Source organism: Saccopteryx bilineata, chromosome 7, assembly GCF_036850765.1.
Source record: "Saccopteryx bilineata isolate mSacBil1 chromosome 7, mSacBil1_pri_phased_curated, whole genome shotgun sequence".
Taxonomy (NCBI): Eukaryota; Metazoa; Chordata; class Mammalia; order Chiroptera; family Emballonuridae; genus Saccopteryx; species Saccopteryx bilineata.
Window position 1 is genome coordinate 80,346,899 of NC_089496.1, and position 27,694 is coordinate 80,374,592.

General features: G+C 37.5%; 1 protein-coding gene across 2 annotated transcripts in view; it reads left to right on the plus strand.

Annotated features, from left to right (window-relative positions):
- EXOC6 (exocyst complex component 6) overlaps positions 1-27,694 on the plus strand; it is a 203,954-nt gene that overhangs the window by 86,325 nt on the left and 89,935 nt on the right. Inside the window, exons 13-17 of one of the 2 annotated variants that reach the window (XM_066240066.1) lie at positions 2,094-2,191; positions 12,642-12,747; positions 17,171-17,277; positions 20,862-20,973; positions 22,010-22,144. In XM_066240066.1, the coding sequence (XP_066096163.1) occupies positions 2,094-2,191; positions 12,642-12,747; positions 17,171-17,277; positions 20,862-20,973; positions 22,010-22,144 (558 nt within the window). Of the gene's footprint in view, positions 1-2,093; positions 2,192-12,641; positions 12,748-17,167; positions 17,278-20,861; positions 20,974-22,009; positions 22,145-27,694 lie in introns of both variants that reach the window. The other variant, XM_066240065.1, reaches the window with a different exon arrangement.

Sequence of the window (27,694 nt, forward strand, 5' to 3'; positions counted from 1 at the left end):
CTTAGGTTCACATCAAACCATGGGAATACCAAAAGGCATTCCTTTGCATTTTCCTTTTGTCCAGTCACAAATTATGACACACAATATGAGGAGCCCAATTCTTGTCTTGATTGCCAAGGGGAACATGAAAATAGGCAATATATGCACGTGTCACAAATGATGAAATATTGCGCTTTTGACATTGAAATGTGTAACAGCCACATATATAACAGAAGGTGTCAGGACTATTATTACATTTACGCCTACTTGAAGAAGCCATGATTCAATCTTAAAACAAAATAAGAGGGTGTTTTTATCAGATAATAATTTTTTACATTTAAAAACAACTACAATTATGTGAAAATGATGTTTGTAAAACATTAATTGCCTTGTGGTTATGTTCAATCCAAGAGTGGTTGTCCTTTAACTCCCAATTTAAAAACCAATGCATGCTATTAACTGTAACAAAAAGAAATTAAAATTGCATAAAAGCTAGAGCATGCACCAAAAAACAGATTTCAGATTTGGAATCAGCGATGCAGAAATATATAGAAACAGTTCTAAAACCTCATGCAACAGAAGATGAAAAAAAAATTGTTCCCCAGTATAATTTTTAGTCTGGGCAATAGGTTGAGTGAAACAGACAGCTGGTTGGAATTTCAGTTAGGAAGCGCCTACAACTATCTATGCAAAAGATGTTAAAGAACTGAAATAAAGCAGTGGCACTGGGAATATTTCTGGATAAAAAGAAAGTTGGTTTAAGTGTTGGAGAAAAATTATAGATTTGATTTGTAAAGGAGGTAAAATCAAAAGAATTTGGTGACTGATTAGATGTTTCTGTGAAGGGGCATTTAGATGATTTTCAAGTTCTTTTCCTGATAAACTGGATTGATGATACAACCATTAACAGAGATAGAAAATAAGAAAAACACTTGGTTTAGCTGGAAAGGGAGGAGGTAAGTTAACTTTAATATGCTTGCTAGCAGATTCACTGGAGATGTCCTCCACGTGTTAGAACTAAATAATTAGCATTTACAGAGGTGTAGCTAGAGATACAAATTCAGGATAATAAAGTAGAGTTTGAAGGCAGTAGACTAGAGATTGCCATAGAGAGTTAGAAGGAAAGATTGAAGGATGGAGATAGGAGGAATAAGGAAACTGGGAGGATTATTTATTAGCAAAAGGAGAACAAAGCGAGAGAGTGGTATTATAGAATTCAAAGCAGAGGAGTTCAAGAAAGAGAAGGCAGAATGAGAGGTCATTGAATTTTATATGTAAGAGATGAGCTGTTGAAAGCAGTTTCAATAAAGAAATAGGAATGGGAGGCACATTGTTATACGGCTTGGCTATGAAAGGAGTAACAAGCAGCTGGCAGGCACAGGTTTTTTTTTTTGTTATTGTTGTTGTAGCAGTTTAAAGAGGGGAGGCAATTTAGCATACATATTTAGCCTAGAGAAAGAAGCTAGTAGAAGTGTAAGACACAATAGAGTGAATAGATAATCCTTGGAGTGGTTCTAACAGGATGAGACAAGATCAAGAACTAAGATGACGAGATAAACCTTGATAACTCTGAGGTGAGTGAAAATGTTTGGTCTTGACATGGGCAAAATTTCAGTGAATTTAGAGTTGGAAAGAAATAGTTTTGGAAAGTGTATGTTTGATGGAAAGATATAAACTTTCCCTGTACAAAAAAGTCTATCTTAAATTGAAGGTGCAAAAGGAAGCCAGAATGTTTTAGAATATATTCCCATTTCTTTTTGTATCCTATTTAGGGGCCACTACTCAAAACACAGTCACATACATAGTTAATCTTGAACGTTTTCACCAGTTCTGACTTTCAATACTTTTTAAGGCTATCAAAGAAATCCAGAGTGAAGAGAGAGAAGAAATGGAAAAATTATTTCAGCTTCATAAAACTCTTTCTAGACTCTTTTTTACCTAATTACAACCTAGTAGAAAATCAAAAGGATAATCTTTTATTCATACTGTTGTAATGGCATGCAATGTGAGATAGTTCATGGTCACTTTCAAACAATTCAGTATTCCCAACATTTTTTAAATGAATTTTTTTTTTATTTGACTTGCTTATCTGCTTTTTTATGTGTGTGTTTTAGGGTTATGGGTTTCCAGTGAACCGACTTTTTGACCTTCTATTTGAAATAAGGGATCAGTACAACGAAACACTGCTCAAGAAATGGGCTGCAGTTTTCAGGTTAGTTTAAGCCATGGTGCCTTAATGTGGAGAAAAGGTTTGTCAAATGCTGAAGTAATTGACTTTGTATTTAGCAATGAAAAATGTGTACTATAATTTTTTATTGTGGTAAAATGTACATCACACAGAATTTATCATTTTAAACTTTAAAAATGTATGGTTTAGTGACATTAAGTACATTTACATTGTAACCATCACCACTATCTCTCCAGAACTTTTTCATCTTCCCAACCTGAAACGACCAACTTAACAGTAACTCCCCATCCCTCCTTCTAGCCCCGCAGTCACCCTTCTACATTGTCTCTGTGAATTCTATGACCATTCTTGGTACTTCATATGAGTGGGATTGCACATATTTAATACACATTGGTATTTTTTCATGTCTGGATTATTTCACTTGGCCTGCTTTAAGGTTCATCTGTGTTGTAGCATGTGTTGTTTCTGCCACTTTCTTTTTGTCCCCACCAGTATGGCTTTCATTCAAATCCCTATCACCTTTTATTCACATTATTCTTCATTCTTTCTAATTGGCCTCTCTGTGTTCATGATTGTCCTTTTCCCAGTTTATCTTCCACATTTCTCTGCCTTACACCTGTTAATGGTATTCCATTGCCTACAGTGTAAGTTCTGGATCCCCAGACTGTCCACCTGTCCAGCCTCATTGTACATCACATCCCTGGTAAACATTAAGCTCCAGTGACGCTTTGCTGCCTGTGGTTTTACATCTCGTCCCCACACTCATACTTTTTTTTTTTTTTTTTTTTTTTATAATTTTATTTTTTTAATGGGGTGACATCAATAAATCAGGATACATATATTCAAAGATAACAAGTCCAGGTTATCTTGTCGTTCAATTATGTTGCATACCCACCACCCAAAGTCAGATTGTCCTCTGTCACCTTCTATCTTGTTTTCTTTGTGCCCCTCCCACCCCCTATCCCTCTCCCGTTCCCCCCTCCCCCCCCGTAACCACCACACTCTTATCAATGTCTCTTAGTTTCACTATTATGTCCCACCTACGTATGGAATAATACAGTTCCTGTTTTTTTCTGATTTACTTATTTCGCTTCGTATCATGTTATCAAGATCCCACCATTTTGCTGTAAGTGTTCCGATGTCATCATTTCTTATGGCTGAGTAGTATTCCATAGTGTATATGTGCCACATCTTCTTTATCCAGTCATCTATTGATGGGCTTTTTGGTTGTTTCCATGTCCTGGCCACTGTGAACAATGCTGCAATAAACATGGGGCTGCATGTGTCTTTACGTATCAATGTTTCTGAGTTTTGGGGATATATACCCAGTAGAGGGATTGCTGGGTCATAAGGTAGTTCTATTTTCAGTTTTTTGAGGAACCACCATACTTTCTTCCATAATGGTTGTACTACTTTACATTCCCACCAACAGTGTATGAGGGTTCCTTTTTCTCCACAGCCTCTCCAACATTTGCTATTACCTGACTTGCTAATAACAGCTAATCGAACAGGTGTGAGGTGGTATCTCATTGCCGTTTTGATTTGCATTTCTCTAATAGCTAAAGAAGATGAGCATCTTTTCATATATCTGTTGGCCATTTGTATTTCTTCCTGGGAGAAGTGTCTATTCATATCCTCTTCCCATTTTTTTATTGGATTGTTTGTTTGTTTGTTGTTGAGTTTTATGAGTTCTTTGTATATTTTGGATATTAGGCCCTTATCTGAGCTGTTGTTTGAAAAGATCATTTCCCATTTAGTTGGCTTTCTGTTTATTTTGTTATCAGTTTCCCTTGCTGAGCAAAAACTTCTTAGTCTGATGTAGTCCCATTCATTAATTTTTGCCTTCACTTCTCTTGCCATTGGAGTCAAATTCATAAAATGCTCTTTAAAACCCAGGTCCATGAGTTGAGTACCTATGTCTTCTTCTATGTACTTAATTGTTTCAGGTCTTATGTTTAGATCTTTGATCCATTTTGAGTTAATTTTTGTACAGGGGGAGAGACTGTAGTCCAGTTTCATTCTTTTGCATGTGGCTTTCCAGTTTTCCCAGCACCATTTATTGAAGAGGCTTTCTTTTCTCCATTGTGTGTTGTTGGCCCCTTTATCAAAAATTATTTGACTATATATATGTGGTTTTATTTCTGGACTTTCTATTCTGTTCCATTGGTCTGAGTGTCTATTTTTCTGCCAATACCATGCTGTTTTGATGGTCGTGGCCCTATAATAGAGTTTGAAGTCAGGTATTGTTATGCCCCCAGCTTCATTCTTTTTCTTTAGGATTGCTTTGGCTATTCGGGGTTTTTTATAGTTCCATATAAATCTGATGATTTTTTGCTCTATTTCTTTAAAAAATGTCATTGGGATTTTGATGGGAATTGCATTAAATTTGTATATTGCTTTGGGTAATATAGCCATTTTGATTATATTTATTCTTCCTAGCCAAGAACAAGGTATATTCTTCCATCTCATTATATCTTTTTCGATTTCCCTTAACAATGGTTTATAGTTTTCATTATATAAGTCCTTTACATTCTTTGTTATGTTTATTCCTAAGTATTTTATTTTTTTTGTTGCAATCGTGAAGGGGATTATTCTTTTGAGTTCCTTCTCAGTTGTTTCATTGTTGGCATATAGAAAGGTTATTGACTTCTGTATGTTAATTTTGTATCCTGCGACCTTACTGTATTGGCTTATTGTTTCTAGTAGTCTTTTTGTGGATTCTTTGGGGTTTTCGATGTATAGGATCATATCATCTGCAAAAAGTGATACCTTTACTTCTTCTTTTCCGATATGGATGCCTTTTATTTCTTTGTCTTGTCTGATTGCTCTGGCTAGAACCTCTAGTACCACATTAAATAAGAGTGGAGAGAGTGGACAACCCTGTCTTGTTCCTGATTTAAGGGGGAAAGCCTTCAGTTTAGTGCCATTTAATATGATGTTAGCTGATGGTTTATCATATATGGCCTTTATCATGTTGAGATATTTTCCTTCTATACCCATTTTGTTGAGAGTCTTAAACATAAAATTGTGTTGTATTTTATCGAAAGCCTTTTCTGCGTCTATTGATAAGATCATGTGGTTTTTGTTCTTTGTTTTGTTGATATGGTGTATTACATTAACCGTTTTACGTATGTTGAACCATCCTTGAGATTCTGGGATGAATCCCACTTGATCATGATGTATTATTTTTTTAATATGTTGTTGTATTCGATTTGCTAGTATTTTGTTTAGTATTTTAGCATCTGTATTCATTAGAGATATTGGTCTGTAGTTTTCTTTTTTTGTGCCATCCTTGCCTGGTTTTGGTATGAGGGTTATGTTGGCCTCATAAAATGTGTTTGGAAGTATTGCTTCTTCTTCAATTTTTTGGAAGACTTTGAGTAGAATAGGAACCAAGTCTTCTTTGAATGTTTGATAAAATTCGCTGGTATAGCCGTCAGGGCCTGGACTTTTATTTTTGGGGAGGTTTTTAATGGTTTTTTCTATTTCTTCTCTACTGATAGGTCTGTTTAGGCTTTCTGCTTCTTCTTGACTCAGTCTAGGAAGGTTGTATTGTTCTAGGAATTTATCCATTTCTTCTAGGTTGTTGAATTTAGTGGCATAAAGTTTTTCATAGTATTCTACAATAATTCTTTGTATATCTATGGTGTCCGTGGTGATCTCTCCTCTTTCATTTTGGATTTTGTTTATATGAGTTCTTTCTCTTTTTTCCTTGGTAAGTCTTGCCAAGGGTTTGTCAATTTTGTTGATTTTTTCAAAGAACCAGCTCCTTGTTCTATTAATTTTTTCTATAGTTTTTCTGTTCTCTAATTCATTTATTTCTGCTCTGATTTTTATTATCTCCTTTCTTCGGCTGGTTTTGGGTTGTCTTTGTTCTTCTTTTTCTAGTTCCTTAAGGTGGGAAGTTAAGTGGTTCACTTGGGCTCTCTCTTGTTTGTTCATATATGCCTGAAGCGATATGAACTTCCCTCTTATCACTGCTTTTGCTGCATCCCATAGATTCTGATATGTCGTATTGTCATTTTCATTAGTCTGTATATATCTTTTGATCTCTGCACTTATTTCTTCTTTGACCCATTCATTTTTTAAAAGTATGTTGTTTAGTTTCCACATTTTTGTGGGATTTTTTTCCTCTTTTTTGCAGTTGAATTCTAGTTTCAAGGCTTTATGATCAGAAAATATGCTTGGTACAACTTCAATTTTTCTGAATTTGCTGATATTGTTTTTGTGGCCCAACATATGGTCAATTCTTGAGAATGATCCATGTACACTGGAGAAAAATGTATACTCAGTCACTTTGGGATGAAATGTCCTGTAGATGTCTATCATATCCAGGTGCTCTAGTGTTTTGTTTAAGGCCACTATGTCTTTGTTGATTCTCTGTTTGGATGACCGATCCAGAGCCGTCAGCGGTGTATTGAGGTCTCCAAGTATGATTGTATTTTTGTCAGTTTTTGTTTTAAGATCAATAAGTAGCTGTCTTATATATTTTGGTGCTCCTTGGTTTGGTGCATATATATTAAGAATTGTTATGTCTTCTTGATTCAGTGTCCCCTTAGCCATTATGAAATGGCCATTTTTGTCTCTAAGTACTTTTCTTGTCTTGTAGTCAGCATTATCCGATATGAGTATTGCTACACCTGCTTTTTTTTGGATGTTATTTGCTTGGAGTATTGTTTTCCAGCCTTTCACTTTGAATTTGTTTTTATCCTTGTTACTTAGATGAGTTTCCTGTAGGCAGCATACAGTTGGATTTTCTTTTTTAATCCATTCTGCTACTCTGTGCCTTTTTATTGGTGAGTTTAATCCATTTACATTTAGTGTAATTATTGATACTTGTGAGTTCCCTATTGCCATTTTATATCTTGCTTTCTGTTAGTTTTGTGTCTTGTTTGATCCTTCTCTTTCGTTTTTCTATCTTTTGTTTTTATTTGGTTGTATTCCATACATCTTTCCTCTGTTGCTATCTTTTTTATCTCATGTGCTTCTGTGGTGGTTTTTTCAATGGTGGTTACCTTTGAGTAATGAAAAGGGTCCCTACCCTGTTCATTGTAGCGAACTATTTTGTGAGTACTTTTGCACTCCATCGTCCTTTGCTACTGTTAATCTCCGTCTTCTCCCCCTCTTTCTTTTTGTTGTTGTCACAGTTTAAATTTGGTTTTATTGTGTTCTTCTTGGAGCTTTTACTTGTGGCTCTGTTTTTTTTTTGTTCTTTGTATCTGATTGGAGAACCCCCTTTAGTAATTCCTGGAGTGGGGGTTTTCTGATGATAAATTCCCTCATCTTTTCTGTATCTGTGAATGTTTTTATTTCTCCTTCGTATTTGAAGGATAGCTTTGATGGGTATAGTATTCGTGGCTGAAAGTTCCTCTCTTTCAGGACTTTAAATATTGGGGTCCACTCTCTTCTAGCTTGTAGAGTTTCTGCTGAGAAATCTGATGATAATCTAATGGGCCTTCCTTTATATGTTGTATTCTTCTTTTCCCTGGCTGCCTTGAGAATTTTTTCTTTGCTGTTGGTTTGTGTCAATTTCATTATGATATGCCTTGGAGTAGGTTTGTTGGGGTTTAGAAAACTTGGAGTTCTGTTTGCTTCTTGAATTTGAGGCTTTAGTTCTTTCCACAGGCTTGGGAAGTTCTCATCAATTATTTGTTTAAGTATGTTCTCCATTCCATTTTCTCTCTCTTCTCCCTCTGATATACCTATTATTCTTATGTTATTCTTTTTGATGGAGTCAGATAATTCTTGTAGGGCTGTCTCATTTTTTTTAATTTTTGAGTCTCTTTCTTCTTCTCTCTGTTGTGCCTCAAGTTGCTTGTCTTCTATTTCACTAATCCTCTCTTCTATCTGACCTGTTCTATTAGCTAAGCTTGTTACTTCGTTTTTCAGCTCGTGAATTGAGTTTTTCATCTCTGTTTGATTTGTTTTTATAGTTTCAATTTCCTTGGACATATATTCTTTGTGTTCATGGAGTTGTTTTCTGATTTCCCTATATTGCCTTTCTGTGTTTTCTTGTATATCTCGGAGGATTTTTAGGATTTCTATCTTGAATTCTCTGTCATTTAGCTCCAAGGTTTCCAATATATTAAATTTTTTCTCCATAGATTTTTCCTCATCTAGCTGTGTTACCTCTCTTTCTTTTGTATCCATGATATTCGATTTTCTCTTCCTTAATGGCATCTGAGGGTGGTTTTGTTGATAGTATTAATGAGATTTAATAAAGAATAAAAAGTTAAAAAAAATAAAAAAATAACAAATCGAAAAGAGTTGTTTTTTTTTAAAAAAAAATTAATAATGAAATAAAGAAAAATAAAATAAAATAAAAATTTTTAAAAAAGGAAATTATTCCCCCCCTCTTTTTTTCCTCTCCTCTCCTCTCCCCTCTTTCTTGAGAAAATCTTGTGGTGGACTGTGAGTTATAACAAACAATGCCTGTGATGGAGGGCCTGAATTGGGGAAAAGTAATAAAGGGGCAAAAAAGAGAGAAAGAAAAAAAAAAAAAAAAAAAGGAAAAAAAATAAAAGAAAAAAGAAAAAAAAAGAGCGTATGGACCCACAAAAAGCAAATAAGGAAAAAATTTGGGTCAAGAATAAAATGATTTGCTTTTAGGTGTTGGTTTTCTAAGAGTTATGATGAGAGGAATAAGAGGAAAATGGAAAAATGGGGGGACAAATTAAAAACTTACTATTGTATTTAGTGGAACAAGAACTAGATAATATGGAGAGCCAGGGATGGGAGCACTGCTAGTGAGTTAAAAAGGTGAAGTAAAAACCCCCCAAAATGCCACAAACATAGGTTTGAGTCCCAGATAAGATAATTTGTTTGTTATTGAGGTTTGAATGAGAGGAGATATAAAGGAGAAAGGAAGAAACTAATATAGAGGGAGAAAAGAAAGAGAGAGAGAGAAAAAAAGAGGGAACCACTAAAAGAAGAAAAAAGAAAGGAGAGAGAGAGAGAGTTAAGGGTTTTGGAGTGCAACCCTCATAGAGAGAAAGGAAGAGAAGAGAAATGATAATGGGAGATGTAACACTTATGGGTAGTGTAGTTCAAGGAGAGGAGAGAGTAAGACCGGTAGAGAGTTAATCGGCCAAATTGGAGGAGGAAAAAAAAGTCTCAAGAATGAAGATAAGAGAAACAAACGAACAAATATAATAAAATGGGATAGGTTATAAAGTCTGCAGATTATTCTTGATTTTGAGAGGTTATCTTCTTGCTTTTTCTTTTCTCTCCCTCTTCCTGGTCGGTGACTCTGTACCCCGGATTCTGCCCCTTTGGCACGCTCAGGTAGAGGTTTGCAGTTGATAAGTCTCTATGGCAATGTCATGTATTGTGCTTTATTCTCGTTGGGAGTCGAGGCTCATTAGCATTTATAGGCTCCGACAGAGAGAGAGTCCGTGTTCCTGGAGCCTTTCTCCTAGTCTTTCCTTCCTCAATTAGTAGCCTGATAGTCCAGGTATGGGGTTGCTGCTGCCTCTGCCTGGATAGTAAGAGGCTCAAATTGCTGGCAACTCCCCACTCTATTTCCACTCAGCACAGGGCTCTGGGTAAGGCTCAGTCAGTCAGAGCTGCTAGCATAATCAGGCGGGCTTTCCGCCCACTCGAAGACCTCTGGCTCTGCCACTCTATCCGGTAACACAAGCGGGTGCCCACTTCCGGGGCGCTTGGAGGAAACTCTCACTCACTGTCTGCAACCAGGATATCCGGCCAGCAGTCTCACGCTCTGAGTGAAACCCCCAACCGCAGGGAAAGGTTGCAGCGTTGGAATTGAGTCTCGCTCCGTCCCCGTGTGCGGCTTTTGCAAGGCGCTGGGGCGGCCCGAGATTCCGCTTTGGCCCACACAAAGGCCCCTGACTCTGCCCCTCTCTGCGATAACACTGGCGCGCACTGCCGAGGCACTCGGAGGAATCGCTCACTCCTTATCTGCGCGTGCAAACCAGGATATGAGGCCGGCCGCGTTTCGCTCTGAGTGAAACAGCCTCCAGCACGGAAAATCTCCACCGTTGGAAGTAGTTCTCACTCCCTCCCGTGCGTGGCTTTCCCAGGGCGCTGGGGCTGCCCAGAGACTCTGCCCTCAGCCCACAGAAAGGCCTCTGACCCTGCCTCTCCGTGGGGCAACACGGGCACCCACTTCCGCGGCTTAGGAAGAAATCTCTCTTCCACTAACTGCGCACCGACCAGGAGACCGGGTAAAATGGCCGCTCCGCTTGTCTTTCTTTGTTTGGGTTTGGCGCGAGTGTTAGCTTGTATTGCCCGGGTTGCCACAGGATCAGATTTTCCTCGGCTTGGATCTCTGAGCCACAGCCTGGTTCGGCCGTTTTTGCTGCGGGGCCTGGATCTATTCACCCCCTTTGCCCGCCTCAGTTTCTATATTCACAGTTACCAGAGAAAGCCGCCCTGTTTAGGTTAGTGAGGAAGGCGGAGCATTTCTTACTCCCTATTTCCTTCGGGGTTTGGTTATATATTTAGCCAATTTTTCACTCAATCATACCTTTGGGTGTATTGCGAAGAATCTGGAAGCTCCAAGTATAGGTTTTTCTGTTTCTGGTTGAAGATCTTGTTGAGTTTTGGGGGAGATTTATCGGTATCGCTTCCTACTCCGCCATTACTCTGACGTCATCCCACTCATACTTTTTTAACCTTTATGCTTTTGTAGGTTATGTTTCATCTTTCTGAAATGCTATTCTCCCAGAATCTCATTAAAAGTGTTTCTTTTTATCTTTAAAGACCCTACAGAGCTCATACTTCTCTTAAAACTTTTATTAGATGTCTCGTACCTACTCTGATAATGTTAATCACTTCTTCCTTTGTCTCGTTTCTGAATCTTGCACCTCTTTTATTGTACATCTAGCATATGATTATAAATTATAAATCTGTTTGGATAGCTATCCTATTAGGTTCGAGAACAAAGATCTTGCTTTTATCTTCACGAAGTAGGGTGTTTTCATCACAGTTAGCCCAGAGCCTAGCATATAAGTAATGCTCAATGAATATTAATCAAACTAGGTTTTTTATTAAAAGGAAGTTGATGATTGGACAGCAGGTATATTAGGACAGGCTGGGTTATGCTACAATAACAAAAATGACTCAGTGGATGAACACAGACATTTTATTTCTCACACACACAGAAGTCCATAGGGGTTTAATAGTCCTAATCCAGGCTGTTTACATTTGTGACTCTACTTTCTCAACATGTGGTCTCCCCTATCACCCTAGGAAAGGAGGGTCACACAGTTAGCTCATAAATGCTTTAGTTTGAAGCAACACATATTGCTTCCATTTCTAGCCCAATGGCCAAATCTGGTCATATGGTTCTGCTTATTTGCAAGGGGTCTGTGTAGGAGAGCACATGGATATTTGTTGAGTAGTACATGTCCCTGCCTTCCTAACTGTAAAAGGTCCTTTGCCAGTGACATTATGAGAGAATAAACAATAGAAGACTTCGTTTCATCTTCAAGGAGCTTATGACCTAGCTGGGAAGGAGAAGAGACAAGACATACAACTTGAGAATTGTTCCTATCAAGAAATACGGCTGGAATACTCCATTTTATGGCTTTGCTTTTAGTTATAGATAATAGATGAGTTCATTTAAAGTATATCGTCTTTAGGCCTGACCTGGGGTGGCGCAGTGGATAAAGCATCGACCTGGAATGCCGAGGTCACGGGTTCAAAACTGGGGCTTGCCTGGTCAGGGCACATATAGGAGTTGATGCTTCCTGCTCCTCCCTTCTCTCTCTCTAAAATAAATAAAGTCTTTTAAAAAAACTTATGGGAGAAAGTATGCTTCCGATATTATGAAATAAAGTAAAATGTCACTAAAGAAAAGGATATCATCTTCAGAATTGAGCTGAACTAGAAACTAAAACTAAAGTACTGAGAGGATGTAAAACAAGGGGAGGGAACAGATTACACATGAATTTTGAAAGGGATACGAATTATTTGGCATTTTAGAATTCTGGATTATCCAGTGTTTTCCTACTTAGACCTTTAACTGACAAATTAATGCTTTGATAATAGTTGGGATTTTTTGATGGGTTTTAATTATTTAGTCATTTATTTATTTTTATTTTGAGAGAGAGAGGGAGGAAGGGAGAGAGAAGGTAATAATCATCAACTTGTAGTTGCTTTCATTTAATTGTACATTGAGCTTCTCATATGTGCCGTGATTGGGGCCATGCCAGTGTCTCCTTGCTCAAGCCAGTGACCTTGGGCTTTTCATGCCAGCGACCTTTGGGCTCATGCTGACAAGGTTTGGGATTCTGTGGATGATTCCCCTATGACCTCAGCATTTCAAATTGATGCTTTATCCACTGTGCCACCACTAAACAGGCTAGTTGGGATTTAAATATATATATATTTAAATATATATATATACATATATATAATATGTATATAATTATATATATATAATTGTCCTATAGCACTCTAATGATGTTTCCTAATATTAAATTTTCAATTCTCTCTTCTTTCTTAACAGGGATATTTTTGAAGAAGATAATTATAGCCCCATCTCTATTGCTAATGAAGAAGAATATAAAATAGTCATCAGTAAATTTCCCTTTCAAGATTCAGACCTTGAAAAGGTACAAACTAGTTCTTAATTCAAGAATTTTCTTAAAAATAAACCCATGACATTTATTGCTACATAATATTAACTTGACACTGTAAGTGAGAATGCCTTCTTTTGAGGCAAGTTTTTTCCTCGTGTTATTTGAGAAAACTGATTGTTTTGTTAAAAGATTATATTACTGCTACTACAATTGCTATTTTGGTAAAGTTAAGAGGGACTTTCCTAGGGATACTAGGAACAGTTGTCCCAAGTGTTAGGGGAATTCTTAGGGCAGGTGTTGCTAATGTTGGGTAGATTCCAAATAGGACATGCTAAATGTTGAGTACATTATAGGAGTAAGTATAACTTAGGGAAAGAGAGGGGAATTTCTTTGAAATGTCCATCACTGTGGAAGACCTTCTGTTGTGACTTTTTTTCTAAAAATGTATTTCTACAAAAAAATTATCTTGGTTAAGTAAGAGTGAAGGCAATAGCCACCTATACATTTTTTCCTGAAGGAGGAATATATATTTTGGAGTCAAGATGTCTGAATAAAAGACAGGATGCAGAAAGGAGATATACCACATGTAGAGTGTTCTGGGATTACATATGATTGTACCTGTGTGTGCACACATACACACAAACACACACACTGTATCTTTCCAATATCTCTGGGTAGTATCAAATCTCATGGGAATAGGGTTTCATATTCCCCATTATTGTCACCTTTTTTACTCTCTTTATTATTTTTTCTCCTTACTATATTATTTTTCCAGCTGCTTATAATTTAATCATTTTCTACAGTTTTACCCCTTTCCAATGAGCAAAAAGTGAATTCTGGGTGAAATGTGTGAATGATGATGGTAATTTTTATGTTATTATATGTATAAGCTAAGCATATTATGTGTACTAGTCACTAAATATAGGACCAGGTAATTCAGTGCATAGCTTTTAGAGTATAGCTGACACTGACGTTGCATAAACCTAATAGCTGTGTTCTAACACACAAAAAAGACTAGATTATTCTAATTCTACATTTTTAAAGCCCTAATCAAAATTGTTTCTGTCAAGAAGTATTACCAGAAGACTCTCCATCTCATGGCTTGTTTTTGTTTTGTTTTGGTTACTGGTAATAAAGTTTGTACAGGCTATAGTATCTCCATAAAGAGCATTGGGTTGGTCTGGGTTCACATGCCAGCCCTGCCTGTGGCTTATTATGGGGAAGTGGCTTACTCTGTTTGGGCATTTGTGGCTCATCTGTCAAGTGAGGGGTTTGGACTAAATAATCTCTAATGTTTCTTTTAACTACACTAAAGTATTCTAAATAGATTTATAGTTAAAATAAAGTGTGACTTAGCTGGTAGGGTGCTTCCAGAATCTGTAGTAGGATTAAACTCATTAGTAGATGTATTCATTGGTCCATATATTACTTATCATTAAAAAAAGAACTATTAAAAAAGTTATTAATGTAAAGGCCACATGGAAACTTTAAATTTGACAACTAAAAAAGAAATTCCATAAATTATTTAAAAACAGTCTCTTGGTTATATGTGTGTATATCTTTAATATTTTCCCTAATTTAAGTATATTTTTCAACTAAAGCTATTAGGAAAGATATAAAACTCTTTCAAATGACATTATTTTCAGGGTAAAGTGAGGTATGAGTGAGAAAGAAAGTAAGACTGAACATATATGCAAAATCAGTCTTTTTTGCAGAAAGTTGTGATAATTCGATTAGAGCCCTCTGGCTAAAATAAGAACATATTTATATTGTTTTTAATGCCATTAACCCTTTGAGTAGTGAGTTTTTTTTGTGCTTGCTGACCCCTGGGAGTGAGTTGTTTATTTAAAAAAAATGAAATTGTTCCAGTTACAGTTTTATTAACTTAAAAGCATGTCTGTTTGATAACCAATTTATGGAAATAAGAACATACATTTGCCTTTTTTTAATGTTGCCTTACACATTTTTTAAATAAATCAATTGTACTCTGGATGGTCAGGAGGCACAAGGACGTAAATGAACGTTTGTACTACTCAAAGGGTTAACATAAGTTCTTAAAGCTGAAATATCTTCCAAATAGACCTCTCTAGTTAATATGTGGAGAATGGATTGGAGAAGAGATTAGGCTAGTGGCGGGGAGATTGTTGCAGTTACCTTGATAAGAGAGATTGGTGACTTGAGTGAGAGTTATGGTCATGGAATTTAAGAGATGTTTAGGAGGCAGGAGCAATAGGAGTTGGTGATTATTTGTATATAAGAAGGGACGGCCTGACCAGGTGGTGGCGCAGTGGATAGAGCGTCGGACTGGGATATGAAAGGACCCAGGTTCGAGACCCCGAGGTCGCCAGCTTGAGCGTGGGCTCATCTGGCTTGAGCAAAGAGCTCACCAGCTTGGACCCATGGTCCCTGGCTCCAGCAGGGGGTTACTCGGTCTGCTGAAGGCCCACGGTCAAGGCACATGTGAGAAAGCAATCAATGAACAACTAAGAAGTCGCAATGCGCAACAAGAAACTGATGATTGATGCTTCTCCTCTCTCTCTGTTCCTGTCTGTCTGTCCCTGTCTATCTCTGCCTCTGTAAAAAAAAAAAAAAAAAAAAAAGAAGGGACGAAAGTAGAGGGGTCAAATATGATAGCCAAGTTTCTTAGACAGTGGTAGCATTCACTATGGCGACACAAGAGGAGCAGATTTAGAAGGAAAGGGCAATAATTATTCTATTGGGATCTATTGAGTATGTCTTGATTACCCTCAAACACTGGTATACAACCACAAGTGTTACAGTGTAAGTGGTACAGCCAAATTAAGGTGTCCGAGTGGTAGTTAGATACACAGATTCTGGACTTCAGGAGAAATATTTGGCCTGAATTTATAGATTTGGGAGATATTGGCACTTGCATGGCGATTGAAGTCATAAGAGTAGACGAGATCATGGAAAGGCAGCATGTATGGTAGGAAGAGAAGATGTAGAATAGACTGTAAGGCATAGTAACAATTAAGGCATAGCTAGAGGAAGAGACACAGAGAAGGTAGAAGAAAAATAAGAGGAAAACCAGTGCAGGGCATGGAGACCAAGGTAGGAGAGATAATCATTTAAGAAACAGAAAGGGGCCGACTGTGTCAGATACTTCAGATAAATCAAATAACATGAGAGCTGGAAAAGTCCATTGGATTTAACATTTACAAGATCACTAGTGACCATGGTGAGGGTACTTTCACTGATATAACTAGGTTGCAATGAATGTGGAGATAGAAGATCTCATGAAGTATAGATAAGGGGCTTTTGTTAAAAATCTGGGAGAGGCCCTGGCCGGTTGGCTCAGTGGTAGAGCATCGGCCTGGCGTGCAGGAGTCCCAGGTTCGATTCCCGGCCAGGGCACACAGAAGCGCCCATCTGCTTCTCCACCCCTCCCCCTCTCCTTCCTCTCTGTTTCTCCCTTCCCCTCCCGCAGCCAAGGCTCCATTGGAGCAAAGTTGGCCCGGGTGCTGAGGATGGCTCCATGGCCTCTGCCTCAAGCGCTAGAATGGCCCTAGTTGCAACAGAGCAACGCCCCAGATGGGCAGAGCATCGCCCCCTGGTGGGCATGCCGGGTGGATCCCGGTCGGGCGCATGTGGGAGTCTGTCTGACTGCCTCCCCATTTCCAACTTTAGAAAAACAAACAAACAAAAAAACAAAACAAAAAACCCCCAACACCTGGGAGAGAGTTTACCTTTTGGAAACCAAGAATTTGCTTATGGTTGTTGGCTGATAAAGCAGTTTAGCCAAGAAGCACATTATAAACCATTGGCTGCATACCAGTATTTGATGGTATATTGGTCAGAAAGCTGTTGTAAGGTATTCTAGGGGTTACAGAATGAAATAGATACCTTCTTGAATTAGTATCAAGCCTTCATTGAGAGTGAATGAAGGGAGTCTTAGAATGGTTTGATGACTGAGCCAGGAAGCTGGCTCATAATTTTCTCCTTTTTTTAAAAAATTTTATTTAGAAAATTAAATTTAATGGAATGACATTGATCAATAAGAGTACATAGGTTTCAGGTAAACATTTCTATAGTATTTGGACTGTTGATTGTGTTATGTGCCCATCACCCAACGTTAAATCATGAACAGCTTGACTCTTGTATGATGAATACAGAGAAGCAGATGGCTGCCAGCTAGGCAGCTCCTACAGGATATTTGTGGGGACATACAGAGAGGTATTGATACAAGCTTTCTTTCCTTGTTAGGAGTCTGACAATAGGACTTATGACACAGGTAAATTGCTACATTATTTTTGGCAGAAATATTTTGGTTTTCTTTAAAATCTCCAAAATAATGTAAAAATGTAACGGTAGACTTTGAGATGCAGCTATTTACTTTTAATTCAAATGTGCAATCAATTTAATTTTTACATTTTTAAGTGATTAAAATAGTTTCTAAAATTTTGAAAACAACATTAACTTTTCCTTTCTACAGCAGTCTTTCCCAAAGAAATTCCCCATGTCTCAGTCAGTGCCTCACATTTACATTCAAGTTAAAGAATTTATTTATGCCAGCCTTAAATTTTCGGAGTCATTACATCGGAGGTAAGTTTATTCATGAGAAATGTATCCTTATCATAGCAATTTTTACGAAACATTAACATTTCATTTCCAGGGCCATGACTTTTATTGGATTATTGTCTCATTGGAAAGGCTACCATACTTTAGTGATATGGGATTTAAATGCTATAAATACTATATATATTTTTTACTTTTGATTTTTATTATGTAAATCTTCAAACAGACATAAAAAATAGAGATAATAAGATAGGAAACTCCTATATTCTCAGCATCTAGGCTTAACAATAATAAACATTTTGCCATACTTTGTTTTTCTTTTTTTTTGCTGAAGTATTTTAAAGCAAATAATGACATTTTACTCCTAAATACTTCAGTATGTGTTTCTAAAAACAATAAGAATGTTTCAGTGTTCACCCACACTCAACAAAATGAATACTTCCACAGTATCATTCATTCCCTAGTCAATATTTTCTTGGTTGTCCCCAAAATGTCTGTTTATGGTTGGTGTGTTTGACTCAGTACCCAGATTAGGTTCTTCCCTCGCGTTTGTTGTTAAATCTGTTTACCAGTGTCCTTTTTGTTTTCTTTAGTTGTCAAGTTCTTACTTGTTTTGGTTTTTGTATTTTTCAGGTTACTAGTAGCTAAACAGTATCCCTTCTTTATCTATATCATTGATTTATGAGAAAGCTGATATTCTCAATAGTTTGGTTTTTCTCAAATGGGCTTAAAGTGAGGACTCATACAAAATAATAGAATTAATAAAGAATGCTGTAGCAAATTGGTATCATATGTAGTAAGAAAGCACAGCATAGCAACTGTTGGTACTTACAGCCAATTTGATTTTATAGACAAGTGAATACCATTTATTTGGTATGAGAAAAGTAATTTCCTACATTTGTGGAAATAGGAAATGTGATATTATCCCTGTTTTAGTAATAAGGAGACCGAGGCTCAGAGAAGATTCATTGTTTGTCCAGAATGATGCAGCCAATTAGTGTGTGGGCTAGGAAGGAGTTCTTCTGACTCCCTTATTGGTGAAAGTGTGTGACATCAAAGGAAAACAATAGTAATGTTAGAGGAACAATGATCTTTATCCCTCACCCTGTAGTAGGTACCTAGATGGATCCTGCGTTATAGTCATATGATATATTTCTAATGGTGAATACTCTGGAGGAGGGAATGGTGATGCTGGCCTTCATAAAATACTGTCTCCCTCTCTGAGATCCAGTGTTAAATGCTTTTGAATTTTAAGTCATCAAAAGGCATGAGGGCAGTTCAGATATAAGAATTATTTGTAACCCTGGCTGATAGTTCGGTTGGGTGGAGTGTCATTCCGGCTCAGAGGCGGTCAGTTCGATGCCCGGTCAGGGCACATGATGCAGGAGCAGCTTGATGTTCCTGTCGCTCTCTCCCTGCTTTTCTTAAAAAAAAGAAAGAGAGAGAGAGAGATTTATTTATTTTTCGAGCTGAAACAGTGAGAACAATGACAGTTTTTAAATTATATTTCATTGTATCTGTGTTTATTATAATTTTTTTTATTTAAACAACATATAAATAAGTGGAAAAAGAAATATGTATTATTCCAGGATAAAAGAATATCTGATTTTAGGTCTTTTACTGCTTTTCCCTGTGAATAGGGGTTATGTAAAGGCTTTCTAAATTTTTGTTCTTAAATAATATGAGTTGGAAAGGAAAGGAAAAAAAAATGAAGACTGATACCTAATGCATAGCATCTGCTCTGCTATGTGTTTCTCACAAGCCAGTGATCTCAAAGTGTAGTCCCCAGGCCAGCAGCTTTAGCATCGCGTGGGAAATTGTGGAAAGGCAACCTCAGACCTACTGAATTAGAAACTCTGAGGGTGGGGACTTGGTTTTACCAAGTTCTCTGGGTGATTCTCATGCACTCTGAAGTTGAAGAACCATGCTGTAAGCTTCATCATATACCTAACCTCTTATTCCAGAGTCTCTAAAGATATATTTTGCTTTTAATTCCAATATAATCTGGTATTTGAGAAACAGTTAGTACAGGTGAGTATTAACTGAAAAGGAGTAACAAACTATTACAGTAGTTGTTTTCAATAGTGGAGCTTGAAATGCCTGAGAGTCACCACTAGATTATGCCTATCTTGTTTTTACTTTAACATTCTAAAGCTCTAACCTAAGGCAGAGATGGTATAATGCAGTGGTTAAAAACATAAGCTTCAGACTTAGACCTTAGTTTGAGTCTTGATGCTGATACTCACTAGATGTAGTAGGATCTTGGGTAAGTGACTTAATCTGGTTAAGTTGCAGTTTTCTCATATGTATATAAAATTAGGAAATAATTCATAGGATGGTTGTAAGAATTAAATGAGGTTATACATGTATATAAAGCAGTCTATATGCAGTAGTGCCTGGTACATGGTTGACACATAGGACTTAGGAGAAAATGGGATACTACAATATTAGATGTCAGACTGGTGCTTGCAGTATTTTATTTCATATACATTGGGGAACAGTTGGAGAATTTTTAACTAAGGAATGACATGATTAGAGTTGTATTGTGGAAAGTTTACTCTGGCCTCAATATGGATGATAGATTGGAGAGGATGAAAGAATTGTGTTGAAGAGGTGAGGGCAGTGGCTCAAGAAATCGTTATTTACTTACATAGTGATTAGGAGAAAATAATAAGCTTTTTAGTGCTAGCCTAGGAATCTTTATGATGTTAAGAAACATCATAGGTTTTTTTATTTGCACCAAAATAAAATTAGTGTAAGGTAATTAAACAGTTCTTTGAATCTCTGTTAAAAATCACAACATAAATAGATATCTTAGTTATATTAAAATTAAATGTAATAATTATATTTGGAAAGAGCTCACCTGAATTTGCATTTTAACAATAATTTTTGCCTAGATTGTATATGAAATGTCTTTAAAAGTGACTGTCTCATAATGGAATCATAATTTAAGAATAATTTTATTTCCTTATACTAAGCACCCCACCATTTTCCTGTAATAGTTAATTGAATACATTTAAATTATGCCATAAATGAATATTCTACTTTATTGAAATGTCCCTTTTGTGAAATTAAATTGTATTGAAATTTATGATTTAATTATGGGCAGTTGTAATTAACTAATTAATTAATTTGTTTATTTATTTATTTTTAAATGAGAGGAGGGGAGATAGTGGGATGGATTTCTGCATGCATCCCAACTAGGATCCACCCAGCACCCCTGTCTGAGGTGGATGCTGCAATCAACTGAACTATTTTTTAGCACCTGAGGCTGATGCGCTGGGATCAATGAGCTATCTGTACTTCCTCAGCCCAGTGCTTGAACCATTTGAGCCACGGGCTACAGGAGGGGCAGAGGTGGGAGGAGTGGGAGAGAAGGAGATGGTCACTTCTTTTGTGTGCTCTTATCAGGAATTGAACCCCAGGCATCCATACATGGGCTGACACTATCCACTGAGCCAATCGGCCAGGGTCATTTTGTAATTTATTTAAAGATATAAAGGAAAGAGGTGGAGCAGGTTATTTTACTAAATTGTATTATATTATTTAGGAGGCTAACTAACTGTCTATACCCTGGCTAAAAGCATAATAATATCAACTTTTGTTTTTAGCTCAACAGAAATAGATGATATGCTTAGAAAATCTACAAATCTGCTGCTGACCAGAACTTTGAATAGCTGTTTACTGAACCTTATTAGAAAACCTCATATAGGTTTGACAGAGGTAGGTTTATAGCCAAATGTTTCACTATAGGAAACCAGTATTTTAAATTAAGTTATTGCTGAACATTATCCTGTAAAACTAGCTTTCTAGTTTAAATTTATTAATTGAACTGGATTTGTAAATAAAAGCATCAGTGTAAATTTAAGCAGTGTGAAGGAAGAGGGTTTTTACATGGGAAATGGATACAGTAGTTTCTCCTTATTCATGGTTTCAATTACCTATGGTCAACTGCAGTTCAAAAATATTAAATGGAAAATTCCAGAAATAAACAATTCATAAGTTTTGAATTGAACACTGTTTTGAGTAGCATGATGAAATCTCACGTCTCATCTGTGACGTGAATCATCCCTTTGTCTAGCACATTCATTCTGGATAGGCTACCTGCTTGGTAGTCACTTAGTAGCGGTCTCAGTTATCAAAACAACTGTCTTGTTATCACAGTGCTTACGCTCAGGTAACCCTTATTGTACTTAATAATGGCCCCAAAGCGCAAGAGTAGTGATGCTGGCAATTTGGATATGCCACAGAGAAGCCATAAAGTGCTTCCTGTAAGTGAAAAGGAGAGAGTACTTGAATTAATAAGGAAAGAGAAAAAAATCGTATGTTGAACTTGCAAAGCTCTATAGTAAGAACCAGTCATCTGTCTATGAAATGCTGAAGCAAGTACTGTTTATGGTTTCAGGAATCCACTGGGGAGTAAGAACGTCTCCCCTGTAAGTAAGGGGCAACTGATGTAGTTGAAGGTGAAAAATGAAATTACTCACTTTTTTACTTGGTAATAAAATTTGAAAAAGTATTTTGAAACATTTTAAATTAATTGGCAGTTAGACTCTTGGTTATTAATTTTTTTAAATGATAGCATTCATAAGCAGTATTTGTAGCAGGCTTTTGAAATCAGATAATCAGTTGTATCCTGAAATGCTATAATTATGCATAAGTGATACAGTTACTGGAAGTAATAGTCCTGTTTTTAAAAATCAGTTGGCTTTGTGTACATGTAACATATGTTTTACCGGATATATTTTGTATTTTCTAGCTAGTGCAAATCATCATAAACACAACACACCTGGAACAAGCTTGCAAATACCTTGAGGATTTTATAACTAACATTACAAATATTTCTCAAGATACTGTTCATACTACAAGACTTTATGGACTCTCTACCTTTAAGGTATGTAAAAATCTGACCAAATCTTTTATTTCCATCTCTATAAGCAAACATCTAAAAATTAAAGACAATTTTTTTATTGTAAACATGATTCTGTTATATTCCGAACAATTGAAAATGAGAGGTAATCATTGTCAGCACTGAGCAGGTAAATGTATTAATATAGAGGGAAGTATATTGTCTTTTTACAGCTATATTACATTTTGTTTATGTTTTGAAGACTTCTAGTGGTGCTGAATGGTTTCACTGGATATCTGTTAATGTCTCATAGTTCAATAAATAATTTTTTATATAATGTTTATATGTGTTTATTTGGAAATTAGAAATGTAAGATGAATTAGGTAAGTGTAAGATTTGCTTTAAATCCTTAATTGGCTCCAATCTGAAGAAAAATAAATATCTAATATTATATGTTATTAAAGTCCTGCTTTTATCTGAACGGGAAGATTACCTTCCACATCCAATTATTATGAGGATTAAAGTGGATTCTTAGCATAGTTCCACTTGTTGTACATTATTTATGCCCGAGCACCCTATTAGGTGATGAGAATATAAAAATGTATCCCTGCTTTCAAGAAGCTTGTGGGAGAATAACTATAAAAAGGCACTTGATGATATGTTGTGGTGAGTACTATAACATCGGAGAAAACTCCACAAGGTTTTGGACACTTACTTATTCAAGAACAAATTGATTCTTTACTTTTATATGAGATTTAATGCAATCTTTCTCTTTTTTTCTTTATCAAAAGAAAAAAAAATGTCCTTATGTCCACGTATTACTCATAAGCTCTCCAGAAGGGATTTTTGGAGGACTAGGGTTGTATACATATTTAACTGTTAACATTAAATTTATTGAATTTTTTTATCCTCTTTATTGACTTTATTGGGGTGACATTGGTTAATAAAATTATATAGGTTTCAGGTGTACAATTTTTTAATACATTGTGTGGCCAGTAGCCGTGGCTGCTGTCTCTGCCAGGCAGGTGCAGGTTCTCATTGAATTTGGACGGAGGGTAAAGAAACAGCAGAGCCGAAGGATGGTGAGCCAGGCCTTTATTCTAGCCTCGCAACAGGCTGGCGAGTCAACACAAACACACAGGACACCAAACCCACTCACCTGTTCTCCAGTTCCACAACCAGAAGAATCTTTCCAGTGTTTCCTAGAATCAGAGGCCCCCCACCAGCTCAGTCACCTCTTTTTCACCATCTGCACACCTTCTCCCTTCTCATCTCTGCACAAACTGGCTTCTCCTTCAGCACCCTGCCATCTTGGCTGCCTCTCTGCAACAACGTGGTCTCCACTTCCTCCTTCTTCTTAAAACTTTTTTTGCATGAAAACCCCTCCTCCAGCACACATTAGCATAACAAAGCCCTTCCCAAGCAGGAAGGTAATTAGCTGTTCCACCTGCGTGGCTATTTTTAACAATAAAAGTGAGCAAAATCAAATAACAAATTTTACAAACTTATTTACCCAACATACATACATCGTCTGTATATTGTGGTGTGTGTTCACCACCCAGAGTCAAGTCTCCATTGGTCACCATTTGTCCCCTCTGCTGTCTTCTCCCGTGCCCCACCCCCTTTTCCCTCTGGTGATCACCGTACTGTTGTTTGTGTGATGAGTTTAGTTTTGTCTTGTTTTTGCCTAGTCTCTTCACTTTTTTCACCCAGCCCCACAAATCCCCTCTCCTCTAACAGCTGTCAGTCTATTTTCTGTATTTATGAATCTGTTACTGTTTTGTTTGTTATCTTATTTTGTGCATTAGATCCCACATATGAGTGAAACCATATGGTACTTGTCTTTCTCTGCCTGGCTTATTTCACTTAGCGTAATGCCCTCCAGGTTCATCCATGCTGTCGCAAAAAGACTTGCTTTTCTTTTAAGATTCATAGACTTGAGTAACTCTAGCTGTGCTCAGAGCCTGCAGATACGACCACAGTACTGGTTAGTTTTGTTTTGTTTTTTTAATTTAGAAATGAAATATAACGGGGTGACATTGGTCCATAGTTAACATTAAATGTAACAGGCTTATTCTATATTCTGGTTAAAACGTGAATTGCCTTGACATCTGGTGTATATCTAGGGGTCTTTGCAATTTTCTAATCAGCTATAACTGAAAGACCCAAAGATAAAAGATACTGTAACGTGATGCTCTTAGCCTGTAGGATCTTAGAACTACACTTCTCAAAATCTTCCTGTTGGGAGGGAATGTTTAGGAATGTTAGCTCTGGCCCATCATACCAGTGTTCCCTTTCGTTATAGATACTTGGTCGAAACTACAACTGCCATAGAAAATTTCTTGGTTTTCCTGGAAATCAAGAAATCAAGTTTAGCCTTTATAAATAGTAGGGCATCCTTTTTGTTGCTTGTTTTATTTTCACATATAACTCAGGAAACCCTTTCTTGTTTTATGAGAATAAGAGCTGTTTCAGGCTCAGTATATGAAGGTCACGTATTCTTCAATTCTACCTTTGGTCTATTTCAAGAGGAATTTGTTGTAAACTATGATATGAGGAAGCATTCAACATTAAGAACTGTTAAATCAATATTAAAGGGAGATGGGGTGAATTTCCATTCCTAGTGAATAGTCTGTCTGTTGCCTGTTTTACAGAGAAGATTAAAGTACAGTCTTGATTGCAGACATTATTATGGATTGCTTAGTTAACCTCTTAGCCCAATTCTTTTCAGTCTAATGACTCTACCAAACATATTTCTATTTAGTTGCTTAATGATTATGGAAATAAGCACTTACAGGGTTCTTTTACTGGCACCTCCTTTTGCTTCCCCTCCAAAAGCACATATGCACACACAAAGTGTGTGCATGATTTATGTCGTATTTATTTTCTGAATATATGGATTATCTTATCAACTTGCATTTTTATGTTGCTAAATCTATAAGTGATACAAAAGAAGTAAAGTAGGTACTTCCTGCCCTCAAGCAGTAACTCAGTTTAAAAAAAAAAATTAATTTGGACCCACTCTGAGAGATAATTAAAATGAATACAAGACCTCTACCTGAAAAGATTCGCATCAGAATAGAGGGGGAAATATCACTTTCTTTTAACTCTGTGTAGTAGAGAAATGACCCTATTCTTTTTCTTTGGCACCAGAGCTCTTTAGTTTTGCTCCATAGAGTTTTACCAGCCTGCCACCCTGACAAGTCCTTTCCTTTTGAGTTTTGGAAGTGATTATAGCTGGAAGAGCCTAAGGAACAATGTGCTTCTGATTCTTTTTCTAGTTTGCCTTTTTTCAATCTGTTGATGACTATGTAACAAAGGTGTTTTTAGGGTTATGGCTAAAGTAACTGGGGGGGCTTGAGATTCACCTCCTGTGAAGCTAGGACATGGTATATGGACTTTTAAAAAGTATTTTCCACATCCCTGACCAGTTGGCTCAGTGGTAGAGCGTCAGCCTGGCATGCAGGAGTCCCGGGTTCAATTTCCGGCCAGGGCACACAGGAGAAGCGCCCATCTGCTTCTCCACCCCTCCCCCTCTCCTTCCTCTCTGTCTCTCTCTTCCCCTCCCACAGCCAAGGCTCCATTGGAGCAAAGTTTGCCCGGGCGCTGAAGATGGCTTTGTGGCCTCTGCCTCAGGCACTAGAATGGCTCTGGTTGCAACAGAGTGATGCCCCAGATGGGCAGAGCATCGCCCCCTGGTGGGCATGCCGGGTAGATCCGGTCGGGTGCATGCGGGAGTCTGTCTGACTGCCTCCCCGTTTCCAACTTCAGAAAAATACAAAAAAAAAAAAAAGTATTTTTTTATTGAACCATAGCCTAAATATATGAACATGTACAATTTATAAAAGCACAGATTTTATATATATCTCAGTTAATCATTAGCCTGAGCTGTGGTGGCACAGTGGATAGAGCGTTAACCTGGAGTGCTGAGGTTGCTGGTCTAAAACCCTGGGCTTGCCCAGTCAAGGCACATGCAAGAAGCCATCCATGAATAACTAAAGTGAAGCAGCTATGATCTTGCTCTCTTTCTCTCCCTTTCCCTCTCCCTATCTCTCTCTAAAGTCAATAAATAAAATCTTTACAAAGTTATTAAAAAGTGAACACAGACTTTAGTTTCTAGCATAGCATATAGGGAGCTTGGAAATTGTCACTCTATTCTGACATGTAAAAAGCTGAGAAAACTGAAAAATTAGTAACCCTTTTTTGATTTGTCAGCGAAGTGAGATCATAGGGCAAACCACTGCCCCCAGAATTGAGAGACAGTCAGGCAGATACAGAGAATCACACCTGAGTGGGGCAGGAACCTCTGCAGGAACCGCTGCTGAGGTAGGAAAACCTGAACTGGACTTGAATTGCTGGAGACCAGTACAGATAAGTCTGAAAGGGAAAGCTCCAAGGGGACCTAATCCTGGGGGGCATCTTTCTGTGAATTTTATCTCCTGGAGCCCTGTCGGGTACCCCCAGTGAAGACTAGAGAAACAAATTCTTTTGTGCTTCCATCAGGGGAAAAGTAAAAGGAACCATTTGGAATACACCAGAGCATTTTGTTCTGTAAGCATTTTATGCTTCTGATAAGACCTTACCTTGAAACAAACTCTTTATGTGCCTAAACTGTTGGGGTCTTATCAGAGCCTAAACAAACTAGAGGAAGGCAATACACAACTCCAGACTGTATCCTCTTCCATCTAAGCGGTGGAAATGAGAAGCACTTGTCAAGTTCACAGTCATGGGGCAAAGACTTAAAGATTGAAACCTAATCATAGGACTGCCGTACACCGTCCCACCCCTCATGCCTTACTGCCACATTACTAAGGCCTATTTACTGCAGTTCCGTTCACCCGGCAGGCACATCATATCTTGCTATCAAGAAAAAAGTTACAAGACAGACTTAAAAGGCAGTTTGGAGAGATAGACTAAGTATTAGAACCAGATTCAGATATGTAAAGGATATTGGAATTATCTGACTGGGATTTTTTTTTTTCCCTGAAGTTAGAAACGGGGAGGCAGACGCCTGCATGTGGCCAACTGAAATCCACCTGGCATGCCCACCAGGGGGCGATGCTCTGCCTCTCTGGGGCATTGCTATGCTGCAGCCAGAGCCATTCTAGCGCCTGAGGCGGAGGCCATGGAGCCAGCCTCAGCACCTGAGCCAACTTTGCTCCAATGCAGCCTTGACTGTGGGAGGGGAAGAGAGAGACAGAAAGGAAGGAGAAGGGAAAGATGGAGAAGCAGATGGGTGCTTCTCTTGTGTGCACAGGAATCCAACCTGGGACTTCCACATGCTGGGCCAACACTCTACCACTGAGCCAACCGACCAGGGCCTCTGACTGGGAATTTTTAAAAACTATGATTAATATGATATAAGAGCTTTAATGGATAAAGTAGACAACATGCTAGAACAGATGCATAATGTGAGCAGAGATATGGAAAATCTAAGAAGGAATTTAAAAAATACTACAGATCAAAAATATTGTACTGGAAATGATAAATGCTTATGGTGGACTTATTAGTAGACTGGACATGGCTGAGGAAAGAATCTCTGAGCTTGGGGATATGTCAGTAGAAACAAAAAAGCAAAGGAAAACTGGAAAAAAT